Source organism: Apis mellifera, linkage group LG1 (assembly GCF_003254395.2).
Source record: "Apis mellifera strain DH4 linkage group LG1, Amel_HAv3.1, whole genome shotgun sequence".
In the NCBI taxonomy this organism is placed as follows: Eukaryota; Metazoa; Arthropoda; class Insecta; order Hymenoptera; family Apidae; genus Apis; species Apis mellifera.
In genome coordinates this window covers 15049674-15063182 of record NC_037638.1, presented here as the reverse complement: position 1 = coordinate 15063182, position 13509 = coordinate 15049674, and the positions used below count along the sequence as shown (strand labels likewise).

Here is a 13509-nt window from a genome sequence, read left to right as displayed (position 1 = left end):
AGTTTCTCTCGTCGTCGAGGTGATAAAATTCGATTACCTGTATCACGAATCCTCCCCCGGGTGGAACCATGTTCTCCATGACGTGGGCCAAATAAGGCGAATCCAAGAAAACGGGCGCGTTGTCGTTAATGTCGAGGACGGTGATGGTGACCTGAGCGGTGTCACCCCGTGGCGTCTCTCCCACCTCCGAGGCGCAATCCTCTCCCCTGATCGTCAAATAATATCTAGACTTCCTCTCGAAGTTCAAATTCTTCGCCACTCTGATCACACCGCCATCCTCGGAAATCGTGAAATCCCTGTTGTCGTCCCCCATCGCTATACCGTATCTCACCCTTCCATTCGCGCCCTCGTCTCGATCCATCGCCGACACCTTGAATCAACATCAACGGTCGAATGTGAGCCGAGAAAGTTGAAACAATTACCGTTCAACGGTCTTTAAAAAAGGCGCTCTTTAAATCTCTGTTAAAGTGTTTCCTTCACGGTTCAGTTGCAAGGCTGTTCAGTTGAAGAACACACTCATTGCGATTTAATTAGCGTGACGTAAGTGCTCGTGTAATCTTGATTTTATGGCAACCTCTTTCGCCGATGAAACCTCGTTCGCCGATATATACACATATATATATGTATATATTTATCGAGCGAGGAAGGGAAAAAAAAGGAAAAGGAAAAGATAAGATATTAAACGCAACGAACCTGGAGTACACTGGCCCCGATACTTGCGTTTTCAGCGACGGTGGCTGAATACTGTCGCGGATCGAACACGGGCGAATTATCGTTCTCGTCGAGGACCGTGACAGTGACCGTGGTCGAGGACGATCTCGGTGGTTCACCGCGGTCTTTCGCGGTTACTTCCAACGTGTAGTTTGACCTTAATTCGCGATCCAACGAGCCAGATACGCGCAATAGTCCATCTACGGGTCCAACGGTGAAGGGAAGCGTTGTGTCCTCGAGGGAGTACTCCACGTATCCGTTCCGTCCTTCGTCCCTGTCCACGGCCTTAATGGCCATCACCACTGTGTTACTTGGCGCGTTCTCTATTATCGAAATCTTGGTCGGTGATATGAACTCGGGCGACATGTCGTTCACATCCAATAACACCACGGTCACCTATCGATCAATATCGGACAATGTCGGCGATTAATTATTAAAATATTTGAATATACAATTTTGATGTCTATATTTTGTGCCTTAGAGTGTGTAAAATAAAGCAAAATTGTTGTACATTAAAATTAATGTATTTAAAAATGAAAAAATTGTTTATTATTTGAACATTCAAAAGAAAGAAATGAAATAAATTTTTACAAAAATATTTGGATTTATGACGAAAATTACTTTTTACTTCTTCGTTAGATAATGCAACGTTTTTCTTAAATGTTATTAATATTATTGTTTAATTATAGTAGATGATATTATTTTTGTTGCGATTAGAAATATATAACTTTTTTATAATAAACTAATAAATGCATATTTTTGGGAATAATTATGTGTATAATTGATCATCCTGAAATTTTTATTATATTTGATGCAAATAAATCAAGTATAATTGAAAATCTATTATAAAAATTAAAGAATGACAATTATTTTGATTGATATATACAGAAGAATTTTTTTTATACAATAATTATAAACTACGTGTAACAACTATCGTACAAAAGAAAGAAATTGTAGTTTTTTATTTCATCTTTTATATTTCCTTGATTTTCCATATGACTGATTTCTTTTTTTTTCACTTGTTTGACAACTTTCTAACAAAGAAGCAATTTAAGAAGTAAAAAGTCATTGAAAACATCTTTCAATAGTTTCTTTCTTTTAATTCTTACGTGTATAAAATTAACGCTCTTGTGAAATGTTGGCAAATATATTGCGAAATTAAAAGTTATCTTTCAACGAATATTATATTCTTTTCAAACGACGATTTAAAAATCATGTGAAAAAAAAAATGCAAGTAATAAATTCTTTTATTCGTTATAATAACTTTCTTACTGCATTTAACAAAAGGAAGAATTTTAAATACCGATTTTTATTAAAAAGCAAATTATTTTATTAAAATTATAACGTGTAATATCTTTACGAATTTTGTACAACTTTTTTTTCTATCCATATAATTGACAATCATATTTTTCGAGATATTTGCGAAAATTAAATTTATCTAAAACTTGGAAAGATTCTCAATTAATAACATAGCACACGATCCTTATTCTATCATATTATATTTTTCTATCACAAAAAGAAAAATCTAAGCTTTCGATAGAATCTTTTGCACAAAAAGGAAAAAAAGAGAAACAATGCTCTCGTTGCATAGGAATTGAACAAACCTGTACGGTGGAGGACAAAGGGAGGCCCGGTGGCGAAGGGCTATCGGTGGCGCTGAGTACCAAATTGTAAAGTGGCTTTTGTTCTCTGTCGAGCAACTTTCGAGTGAAAAGGGTGCCGTTTGGTGCCACTCCGAAGTCACCGTTCTCGTCACCGCCGGCGACAGCGTAAATTACCCTCCCGTTATCTCCTGAGTCGAGGTCCTGGGCGGTCACAGATAGGATTGGGGTGCCGATCGTCGTATTCTCCACGATATCCACCGCGTGTGGCCCGGCCTCGAAGATGGGCGCGTTGTCGTTCAAGTCGACCACGTTGCAGTAGACGGTGACTGTCGAGGAGAGCGCCGGTATTCCACCGTCCGTCGCCTGAACCACCAGGATGTAGTGTTGCACCTGCGAAACGATCGAGGGAGCTTTCTTCGATTGATCGATAAATTGATCGGGTTGTCGGTGGTTAATAAGATGAGAGGGGAAAAAAAAGGGAGAACGAGTTCGGAGAACAATTGTCTCTCTCTCCGGCCGATATTTTTAAGGGAAACTTTTTTGTTCGCGCTCCCATACGTTTCGTCGAGCGCGCCTAACAATTTTTGCAACGACTAAATACGAGCTTCTCGGAAGAAACGTGTTGTTTCTCCGTTTCCAATCCAGCTCAGATCTTTCCGACCCAACTGTGAACTGCAGCAACTCCCGCCCTATATCTGGAGAAGGCATTACGATGATGAAAGGTTCTATAAACTGCTCTTTCTCTCTAAGTAGCGCCTCCTCCGTGTCTATGCCCCCTTCGTTCTATCGCTTCTCACCGAAACGCTATATTAGATGGTATTATACGTATATGCGTGTAACGCCGTGTAATAAACTGCGAATATATCGTCAACACGGTTATAGATATATCATTACAGATTTGAAATTGCAGAAGAATCCGCTTGGGAGAAGCGACGGATTCATTGGGGATAATTTTAAGGGAAATTAAAAAGTTGCCTTTTTTCATTTTCGCGTTAGCAATTAGAATATCGAGTATTTAAATTTTTGAAGAATTTTTCAAATTCATTAAATTATTGCTGTTTTATTAATAAAAAAAGAAATGTCGTTTTCTATTAAATGAATTAATTAATTTAATTTTAATTAAATTTTTTTTAAATAAGATAGATATTATAAAAAATAAATCTATTCCTGTCTTATTATTATTATCTTTAAATTTTCAAATATTTTTTTCTGTAAAGCAATTTTAAAGAAAGAAAGAAAAAGGGTCGTCATCACTGGACTTGGTCCAGTCGAAAGAACAAAGTATCTACTTGTAATTGAAAAGCAAGATGGGCAAAATAAGCGTATACACTCGTGTCTTGAAATAAATATGGCTTGTCTCCGAAGGATCAGACCGCCAATTTGAAAACGTCTGTTGATCGATCTGTCGGACTGTTAACGCTAAACCCTAAATTCTAGCATAGCCGAAAGCTAATATAATAGGTGCGTTCAAGCTTAAATGTAGAGGCGTGTTCATGGTTATAATCGTTGCCCCGAGCAACTATGCGTTTTACCGTATGTGGACTTCTCGCGTTGATCGTGCTACTAAAAATCCTATTCTGTAAATTCGCGATAAGAAAGGAATTGTTCCCGTAAATAGTTATTCTGCATTCTGTGCCTGTCCATTCGAGTCGGTTTGATAAATTAGATATCGATCGAAACTTGATTTTGTGAAAATTCGAATTGAAAAATCAAATAATTATTAATTTACGAAGGAAAAATAAAACGAATTCAATTCGATTATTATTAATTAAATGGATATTATAATTCATATTTTTTCAAAGTTATACAAGTTTCGAAGATCTTTTTGACTTTCGAAGGAGGTTTCGAAATCGTAACAAAACGAATTGAATAATTGATTAATAATTTCTTACGTTTAACAAAATCGGCAAAGTCGAAAATGAAGGCATCAATGAAGTCTCCGTTCTGCGTTTCCGACGAGACGGAATGGAAACGGTCGTTTTAGAGAATAATAGCCGCATCCCATAATTCCGTGTTCGAACGTGAAAGCGACATATCCACGCGTCCGAACGGTCTTCCACAAATCATTTTACACGCTTTCTAAATCGCCGTCCCTGGACGATCGACAAGTGGCGCGGTAAAATACGAACCTGTTCGTAGTCGAGGCTGGCTGTGAGCGTGAACACGCCGGTGCTAGGATTCAGAGAAAAAACGTCGTTGGCCCAGTCGGAAATCAGGGTATAGCTGAGTTGACTATTGGGGCCATCTGCGTCTGCGTCCGTCGCAACGACCTGACCTATTCGACTTCCCCTCGGCATGTTCTCCGGAACGTCGAACGAATACGCGGTGTTCTGGAATGTTGGCGCGTTGTCGTTTGTATCGGTCACCTGTAAAATTCAACGGTTTCTTTCGTTTGATCGATCGATTTATTTTCGTTTAGGATTATATACTCGGTGGAAGTGTTGCGTAACTTATTCTGATCCTCGTCGGATAAACAATTTTATAAATGACTCGTATGTCACTCCTTATACGACAAAATCCATCTATGATACTTACGAAATACTTCTATTCTTCTAAACTTCAAAAATTATTAATTTTAATTTTGAATTTTTTAACGACAATTGGAGATATCTATTTTTATTATATATGAATTTAGATATAATGCGTAAATGTAAATGTTACCGTATGAGAAAATGTTACCATAAGTCGGTAAATATTGATTTTCTTTAAATTTCGTAATCGAATTTTGAATTTTTGAATTACATTCTCGACATTGTAATACACATTTATTAAGGATTATTTACAAAAGTTTGTTTAAGTAACATACATTGATATAGTTTACATGTGTATCCATTTAATATAATGATTTCAAAATAGGATAAATTTATTATAAAAAAAATATAAGGACATATAATAAAAATTTAATTTATTATGCTGTAAATTTATTCGTTGTAACATTTTGGTTTAATGAAGGAAAGAAAAAAAAAAAATTGCTATATTATTCTTTTGTTGCAACATCGTTTATTATGAAATAATCTATTAAATAAAGTTCAGTTTGAAGCCGTTTTCATTAAAAATGAATAATAAAATTAACTTACGTTGATTATATATGTATATACTAACTAAATATAGTAGGAAAAAAATTTAATAATAGATTATTTAAAATGTGTGTGTGTGTGTGTGAATATGTCATAGTAAATTGATTTATTTTGCTGTCATAAAGTAGTCACATTATTTTCCAATCCAGTAGTCTTTAAATAACTATTATTTCAATTTCAATTTATTCGATAGATAATAAAATTACTCGTTACTGTACAAAAATACTGTTTTAGGTAAGATTTTTTTCAATTAAAATTAAATTTCATTAAAATCGAATTATTCACGGTCCGCTAATATCTATTCTTGTCCTAAATCTAAGAAAGTTATATCGAATTCTTTTTCTCGGCAATTTATATCTAATACAATCAAATTTTTGAGGCACATAATAAATTTCGAAATTTTTGAATGATTAATTCGTCCAAGCAATTATTTTTGATAATTATCTTTCTTTTGTTCAATAAGTATTTCATGTTTTTAATAGAAAGTTTCTAATTAATATATTAATTAATTTATTTTGCGATTTTTAAAGAAAAAGAAAAGACAAATTGTAATAAGAGTAATAACATTCAATATATGAAAATTTGAAATATTCGCTTTTTTTGATTATGAAATGATAAGAGAAAGTGAAATTATACTTAGAAATATGAAATACTTGATTTATAGCAATATAATTAAAATTTTAGAGATATTTACATTGTCTATCGTGCTAATTAAGATTATATATAGATTTAGAAAGTGTAATTTACATCATTGCAAAATAATAATTTCTATTTAATTATATTTGAAATCTATCTTATTATGCTTGCACACTAATAAAATCTTTTTATTAATAGATAATCTATTAACAAAACAATTAAAAAACAATTTCATAAATTGTTATTTAAAAATAACAATGTTTCATATTCGAATTTGCTTTATTTAAAAAAAATTATGCCATCTCTTCTATAATAATTTATTTTTCTAAAAAATTACTATTTATTTATCGAATATACACGGAAAAAAAATTAAGCAAAGAAAATGAAACGAATCGAAGAGATATGCTGATACATTAGACCAAATATAATATCGATTTTTTAATCCCCTCCCCCCCCCCCCAAAGGATATCTTTTGTATTTTTATACGGGGAGGGGGAGTGGAAAGATAGGAAGAATAATCGATGTTATTCTTGATCATACTTGATTCATCCCGTTCGAAGAATTGCCGGCCATATTCGATCGAGGGGTAGAAGAAGAAGAAAGGTAACGGGTCAGGATAAACAATTCAGAATCAGAGCTAACGCTTCCTGTTCTCTTTCGATTGTGCTCAACGTCGTCCCTGAATAAACATATTTCAATCAAAGCTCGAGACAACCAGTCGCGAGCCCGCTTCACCTTCGACCACCGCGCCGCTCCTCGCACGAGGAAAACTTTCCTGTTGTTTTTACGGTGGCGATGAATCTCGAGACGAGATTCGAACGGCAGGAATTTGAAGAATGTTTTTCCAGAATAAATTCTATTCGGCTCTCCCGATCCGATCGAGAGTTGCCAACGTAATCAAACCCGGGAAATGTTGGTTTAATGCCTCGAGAAGGGGTAGGGGGGGGGGGGGGAGAAATTCGAAATGAGCCGAATAATAATAATAATAATAATACCACCGCCGGTTACCAAGCGGATAAACCAACGAGAAACTTCAACAAGTTGTTTGCAACCTGACTTTAACGAATAAAAAAAAAAGAAATGGTCATCGTCAGAGTCCGATCTCCGATTCGTCCATCCGCGAAACAAGTTCGGAAGAAGGATATATCGGGAGGGAACGATTGGAATTTACCGCGTGAATAGTCCTCGGCCGATCCTATATATCCTATATAGAAATAGAATGGAGGATGATCTCGATCATCCGGGCGAAAAGTGACCGGGCGCGCCCCGGTGAATAGGTTTCCAACTTCGGGAGAGGGATCGACACGCGGTGGCGCGGTATAAAAGAATCAAGCGGAGGTGGGCACGGTTTGATTAAGGAGGGTTCGGAGACGTTTGCAAAAAGTGACGGTTGCCGCGGTGGATGACGAGGGGAGAGCCGAAAGCGGAGTAGAGATCGCGATGACCAACTGGAAAGAAGGAGAGGAAGAAGAAAGTGAAGAAGAAGAAGAAGAAGAAGGAGGAGGAGGTGAGAAGGAAGGAGAACGAAAGGAGGAGGAGGAGGAGGTCGAAGGAGAGAAACTCTTGCGAGGTCGGATGGAAGGGATATAAGGGGCCAGAAGGGGCAGATTCCGCAACTGTCGGCAGCGGGCCTCTTTCACGGAGCCCCAAAGAGCCGAGCTATGATCGGGACTGGCATTCCTTTTGCCTTTAAGAGACCCGGATAGAATAGCGGACGGCGGGCAGCGAGAACCTTAAAAGAATTCCAGCCATTGCACGTCATAAGGATAATTTTTGCGATTGTCTCCGAAGGGATCCTTGGCTATCCTCCCCCTGCCGCACACTGTTTCATCTACCTTCGTTAAATGTCTGGCCGCCCTCCTTTTTTATCCCCCACGAATTATCGTTTCGGTTTCGGCCAACGTAACGAAGATTGTAGGCCGAAAGACTCGATCCGTTTGAAAATTGTGCGCGATGCCAATTGTTGGGATCCATAATGATCGAACGTAATGCTGGAATAACGGGATCCAGGGATCACAATTGATCAAGGTTACAGTAGCATCCCCCGGTGTAATTATTGGGGGAATCGAGTTGCAACGGGACTCGATACACGATGTATCTTCCTTCTTTTGGAAAGAAGATACTGTTTTATAAATTTTAAAAGTTTCGCATCGAAGACACGCTCGATGGAATTAATTGCATTGAAAGAAAAGAAAAGAAAAGAAGAAGAAGGAAGAAGATTTCCTAATTATAAAGTACGATGTTTGGATAAAAAATTACGGCGAGTCAAAAGGATGATATATGGAAACGAAAGGTACCTGAATGGTTAACGCGATGTCCGTGTGTTGCAATCCATCATCGGCTCGAACTTTCAGGACATATTTCTCTCTGGTCTCTCTGTCAAGGGCCTCCGCGAGTGTCAGTTGTCCCGTGGTCGGGTGAAGCCTGAACTGGCATTGGGCTTCGCCTTGGGCCGCGTCTTGGCTGGGCATCGGATCGGCGGGGCCTGGGCAATGATGCGGTACCAGGGTGTAAGTCAAGGTCCCGATGGTATCCGGATCGAACGCTTTCAGGACCGTGACAACGGTGTTGGGTGGCGCCTCCTCGGAGATTTTGAATTTCCAGGTGCCGGTTCCCCAGGTCGGTGCCACGTCATTCTTGTCTAGAACCGTCACGCGAACCTGTAATTAAAAATTTTTGTTCGATCCTAAGAATTGTTCGTAATTACACGCTGTACAAGGGATAGAGTATGATTTTGTATAGGGGGGGTTAAGAAGTCGTTCGCAACTTCGCCTTGTCATCCCTGTTTTAACGGTGAGGTTAATTAATCGAGATAATTGAGAAGATATTTACGATCAGTAGAGGAGTTTCTAATCGATAGAAGATGATTAGATTCGGAAGTGTTGATAAATAAAAATAAAGAGAGAGAGAGAGGGAGAGAGAGTCGTGTGTAGAAGTTTTGTCAGTCGCCAGGATATAATTATGTGCAATCAATATAAATCTACGAGCCGTTGTTGCGACGAAGTCACGGTATGCATGCGAAGAATCGTGAGAAAGTTAGTTTTTCGAACCGACTTGTGCATGTCTCATTTCATTAAATTCTCAGTCACGTCAACGGCCAAGGTTTATGTGACTACCAGAAGCCAGTGTATCGAAACGGCGGTCGAACGAACAACTGGTGGCACTATTGGAAAAGCATCGCTCCAATCCGGTGGCTACATCTCATTCGATCGATAAACCGAGCGACTCTCGATGTGGAATCGTGGAAATATTTATCGCAGTATTATTAACCGTACGAGACTTTATTATTCAACATAGAAAACACTTTTGACGTAGTTCGAGTCGCGTCGCGCATACCGTGAGAAGGGGGGATATCGAAATACCTTTCCCTCTTTCTTTTTCTTTTCTTTCTCCTCCTCGAATCTAAATTTTTCCTTTATCGAAACGATCGTGGAAATGAAAAGTTCCGAGTGACCGATATCTTGCCGTTTTTTTTCGCAATTCCTCTCACGAACGTTCATAACTGACGCCTAATCTCGGACGGGACACTGTCCGAGGAATACTAAATATGGAAGCACGTATATGATCTTCGAGATCTTATGTAATCCCCCGGAATGAACACGATCGATCTTGTTGGTAGTAATTAGCCGAAGTTCGATTCGTCATTGACAAAGTGAGCGCCCTGATCGATTATTGGCCTAAAATGTTTAGGAGCCCGGATATCTCGAAATGACGAAACAATAGTCTCGCAATCACGGTCGATTTCGCCCGATTTCGAGCGTGACACGCGTATGAATAAATTTGACTTTTTAATTATTTTCCAGTACCGGATCTCTTCTTCTTCTGGCTGCCTTCTTTAAGTAGCTCGAACACGAATACAATTAATCGTTACGACTCCTGGGCCCCGGTCCGTTTTTCATTAAAATTCAAAGCCGCGACGGACATCGACGTCCTCGTTATTGGCAAAGATCGAAAACACCGATATTTCCTTGGTCAAGTCCGCCACTATCCCGCTCTAACGATTCCCCTCCGCGTGTTCGATGCGAATACGCAGACACACGAAAACCTTAAATTTATGCTAAATCCCGGATCGAATGTGCCTAGACTCTCCTCGACCGGGTAAGCCTCTAGAAAAATCCTGTCGTTAATTATCGTTTCCTACCTATCGACAGCTACGGTTGAAAACGTATCCCAGCCTCTTGTTCTTCGAAATTCTCTATACTATACGAAGTATAGTGTATATAAAGAAAGTGGCAATTATCGAAATTTATTTTTCGACGAATCGTGTGATATTTCATTGTTCTCACGGATCGAAATGTGACGAAAGAAATCGAAATCGAGGGAAGGAGGGAAATTTTGCGGAAAGGGATATCGGATGTGGATGGCCGGTCGCGTCATCGTCACGATCGGGGAACAAGAGGACGGGGACGGCAACAATAAGCAGACAAATCAGTGCGGTCATATAGCTGTCTCGGATAGAATATTCTCTCTTCTTTGCTGGCCGGTCGCGGGAGGAGAGAGGGGCGAGGTATATGGGCGGTAAGAAACGCCCGGAGAGAGCATTCGGAGTGCAAGGAAAGATGGTATCTGCGTCAGCGCGGTCGGGGATCAGCGGATCGGATCGAGTCGCTCAGCGGGGGTTTCTTTGGGTCATGCACGAAGTGAGTCCCATTCTTCTGTTGCCCCCTTCACCCTGCTATGCCCCACGCCCCCTCTCCTTTCTTCTTCTTCTTCTTCTTCTTCTTCTTCTTCTTCTTCTTCCTCCCCGCTTCCTCCGCTTCTTCGTCCTCCTCCTCGTTGTCGTCGTCGTCGTCGTCGCCGTGGTACGGTCTTCCTTTCTTCTCCGTTTCCTTTCTTTCTCTCACTCTCCCTTTTTCTTCTCTCACACGCTTCTGTCTTTTCTCAGGACTCCTTCGTTCCTCGCGCGAGTCCCTCTCTGTCCTTGTTGCTCACCTTCGAGCCAATACCGAACGACGCTTCGTGGTCTTCTTTCCTGTATATATATATATATATATATATATATATATATATATGTGTATACCTCCTTTGCCTCGTTGTCCCTTTTATCGAACGGGGTCCTATGGGTTCTCTATGAGGGGTCGAACCACTGACATCGCTCGATTAATAACGTATCTTCGTGGGGGCCCCCATAGACCACGACGACAACGACGAGGACGACGAACGGGCAGGAGGAAAACGATGAGAACGGGGACGAGAAGGTGGGCTTTAAAGCCACGGAATTCTGTATATATATATCCCCATCGGGGACAATAAGATATATATCTATTAATAATTCCCCCTGTGCCATCTCTCTCTCTCTCTCTCTCTCTCTCTTTCCCTATGCTTTTTTCGGCGGTGTCTGACGAGATAGAGATATTTAGTAAATGGAGGTGCATTAGCTCGATCGTTTGCGTTCATTCTACTATTTTTATCGAACAAGATTTGGGTTCTTGTATACACATATACGACGAATTCCTTAACCGGCTAGCTTTTGCCGGGACAGCCAGGCGTATCATTTTCTTTTTTTTTTTTTTTTTTTTCGATCTTCTAAAAGCCTTCCAATTCCAGAGACAATTGTTCGCAGATATGTGTCCGCAAATAAACGTTTTCCATGCGCAGGGATAAGTTTTCGAATGGAGGACGAAATACAGTTTCGAGACAGTTTATATTTAATACAACTACTTTATCCTCCGTTGGTATGTAAGAAAATAAATTATCTCTTGCGGATAAATGACGTTTTTCCAAGTATAATAACCTAATATTTTTATGATAAAATTTCGAAATTCACGTTTACAAATATTCTCGGTAAAAGTATTCGTATGAACATTTTTTCCAATATCTCCAACGACAAGCTACATCTCGACAATTGTTCGACAACTTCTCTTTTCTTTGCCCAGTAAATTCCACGCATATTCTCGAACTTTGGGGCCGGTGTGGACGAGGCTTTACACGAACAAATTTCGAAGTAGTAACAGCTTTTACGCCAAAGGATAGAAGTTGAAACCGCAGAAAGAGAAGAACAAGAGTTGTTCAGCCGGAGTGTTTCAGTCGTATAGAAATACATATGGCGTTCGTGGTTGTTTAGCGAACGATGTCCCTATACGAGTCACACAACCCATGAGACTTCTCCGTTGGGTTAATAACGATTCTTCGAATGGATTCCCATAGGGTACGGGTAAGTTAAAGGGTAGACTGTAATTCCGTCTAGCGGCTGGAGACAATAAGATATATATCTACGGTTCTTACGACTAATAGCTTTGTTTTCTCTCGAGTGGCACGACACCGAACGGTCCATCCGTAAACGGGCTTCACTTCACCGTAGATATGTCTACGTCAAAGCAGCCTTGCCGATGAATACTCGCGCTTACGTCCGAGTTAACTTGTCTTTCGATCATTTATAACTTTCTGTCGCGGCGAATGCAAACCTTTGCGCCCCCTTGTAGGGCACGCGGTGCCACGTGAAATATGCTGGAAAAATAATCCGAAAAAAGAAAGAACTCTTCTCGTCGCCGGCCGAGCCATAAGAGACGAGTAAACATAAATTAAACAGCGACGTTTCATAAATAATCGAAGTCGAAGGAATATCGTCGAAATAATTCGCTCGTAATAATAAACAATTCTTAAAATCTCGATCTTAATTAGAAACCTATTCGATGATAAATTCAATAATTGAAAAAAAAAAAAAATTTGCAATTCCAAGTATCAAGAATCAACCACCTTGTCCTTGATCTTGCTTCGTTCGATATTTCACGCGGTAAGAATAATTTTTGCCCGTAATTTTCCGAGGATGAGATTAAACCGTGGCGAGGTTGTGTTGGGGCGGTCGAGCGTAATAAAATACAACGATCATCGGCGGACAACAACGTAACGCGTATTAATGAGCATTCTTTATGCACGGACGGGTCCAGATCGCGGCAGCTTCTCTTATGTAACCGTCCGCGTGTAACCAGTTACACACTTGGTCCGCGTTGTAAGTATGTATCTTTATTACGAGTGATATGTTGGTCGGCGTACGCGCGCGGGCACAACCGCGGCCTTTTCGCATACTGCGAGCGAGCGAGCGAGCGAGCGAACATCATGAAAGGAATTCTACGCGAAACCCCTGCGTAACTGTATATACATATATAAGATTCAAGATATATCGAGTTACCGTACGATTAACTCGTGAGTGGTGACGTTAAATTCTCCCGCGACACTCTCCGCTCTGTGATAAACATACTAATTTATGGGCGGACAGGTCAGCGTATAGTAAATGTATTAAATTAGGAAATTCAAGTAGCCCTAACCAGTTGTTCTTTACGCGCAAGATACATCTAATTTTAGGATATCATCTCTTCTCCACGAGTATTATTTCAACCGTTCTTTCTTTCTCGTTTTCACCGATTATTAAATACGAGTCTTTTAATTATAAGAGAAGATCATTAATAAGTTTATGATCTGATTGTTTTTTTTTTTTTTCCACGGTTGGCGTTTACAACGTTTCCTCACGATTTATGTACACG

At 39.6% G+C, this 13509-nt stretch overlaps 1 protein-coding gene across 2 annotated transcripts in view; it reads right to left on the bottom strand.

The window, feature by feature from the left end:
* The window catches only part of LOC410009 (cadherin-related tumor suppressor), a 78451-nt gene that overhangs the window by 15870 nt on the left and 49072 nt on the right, over positions 1-13509 (bottom strand). For both annotated transcript variants that reach the window (XM_026440870.1, XM_026440868.1), the window contains exons 2-6: positions 8326-8688; positions 4445-4681; positions 2316-2705; positions 694-1107; positions 38-370 (exon numbers count right to left, since the gene is read on the bottom strand). In XM_026440870.1, the coding sequence (XP_026296655.1) occupies positions 38-370; positions 694-1107; positions 2316-2705; positions 4445-4681; positions 8326-8688 (1737 nt within the window). The remainder of the gene's footprint in view (positions 1-37; positions 371-693; positions 1108-2315; positions 2706-4444; positions 4682-8325; positions 8689-13509) is intronic.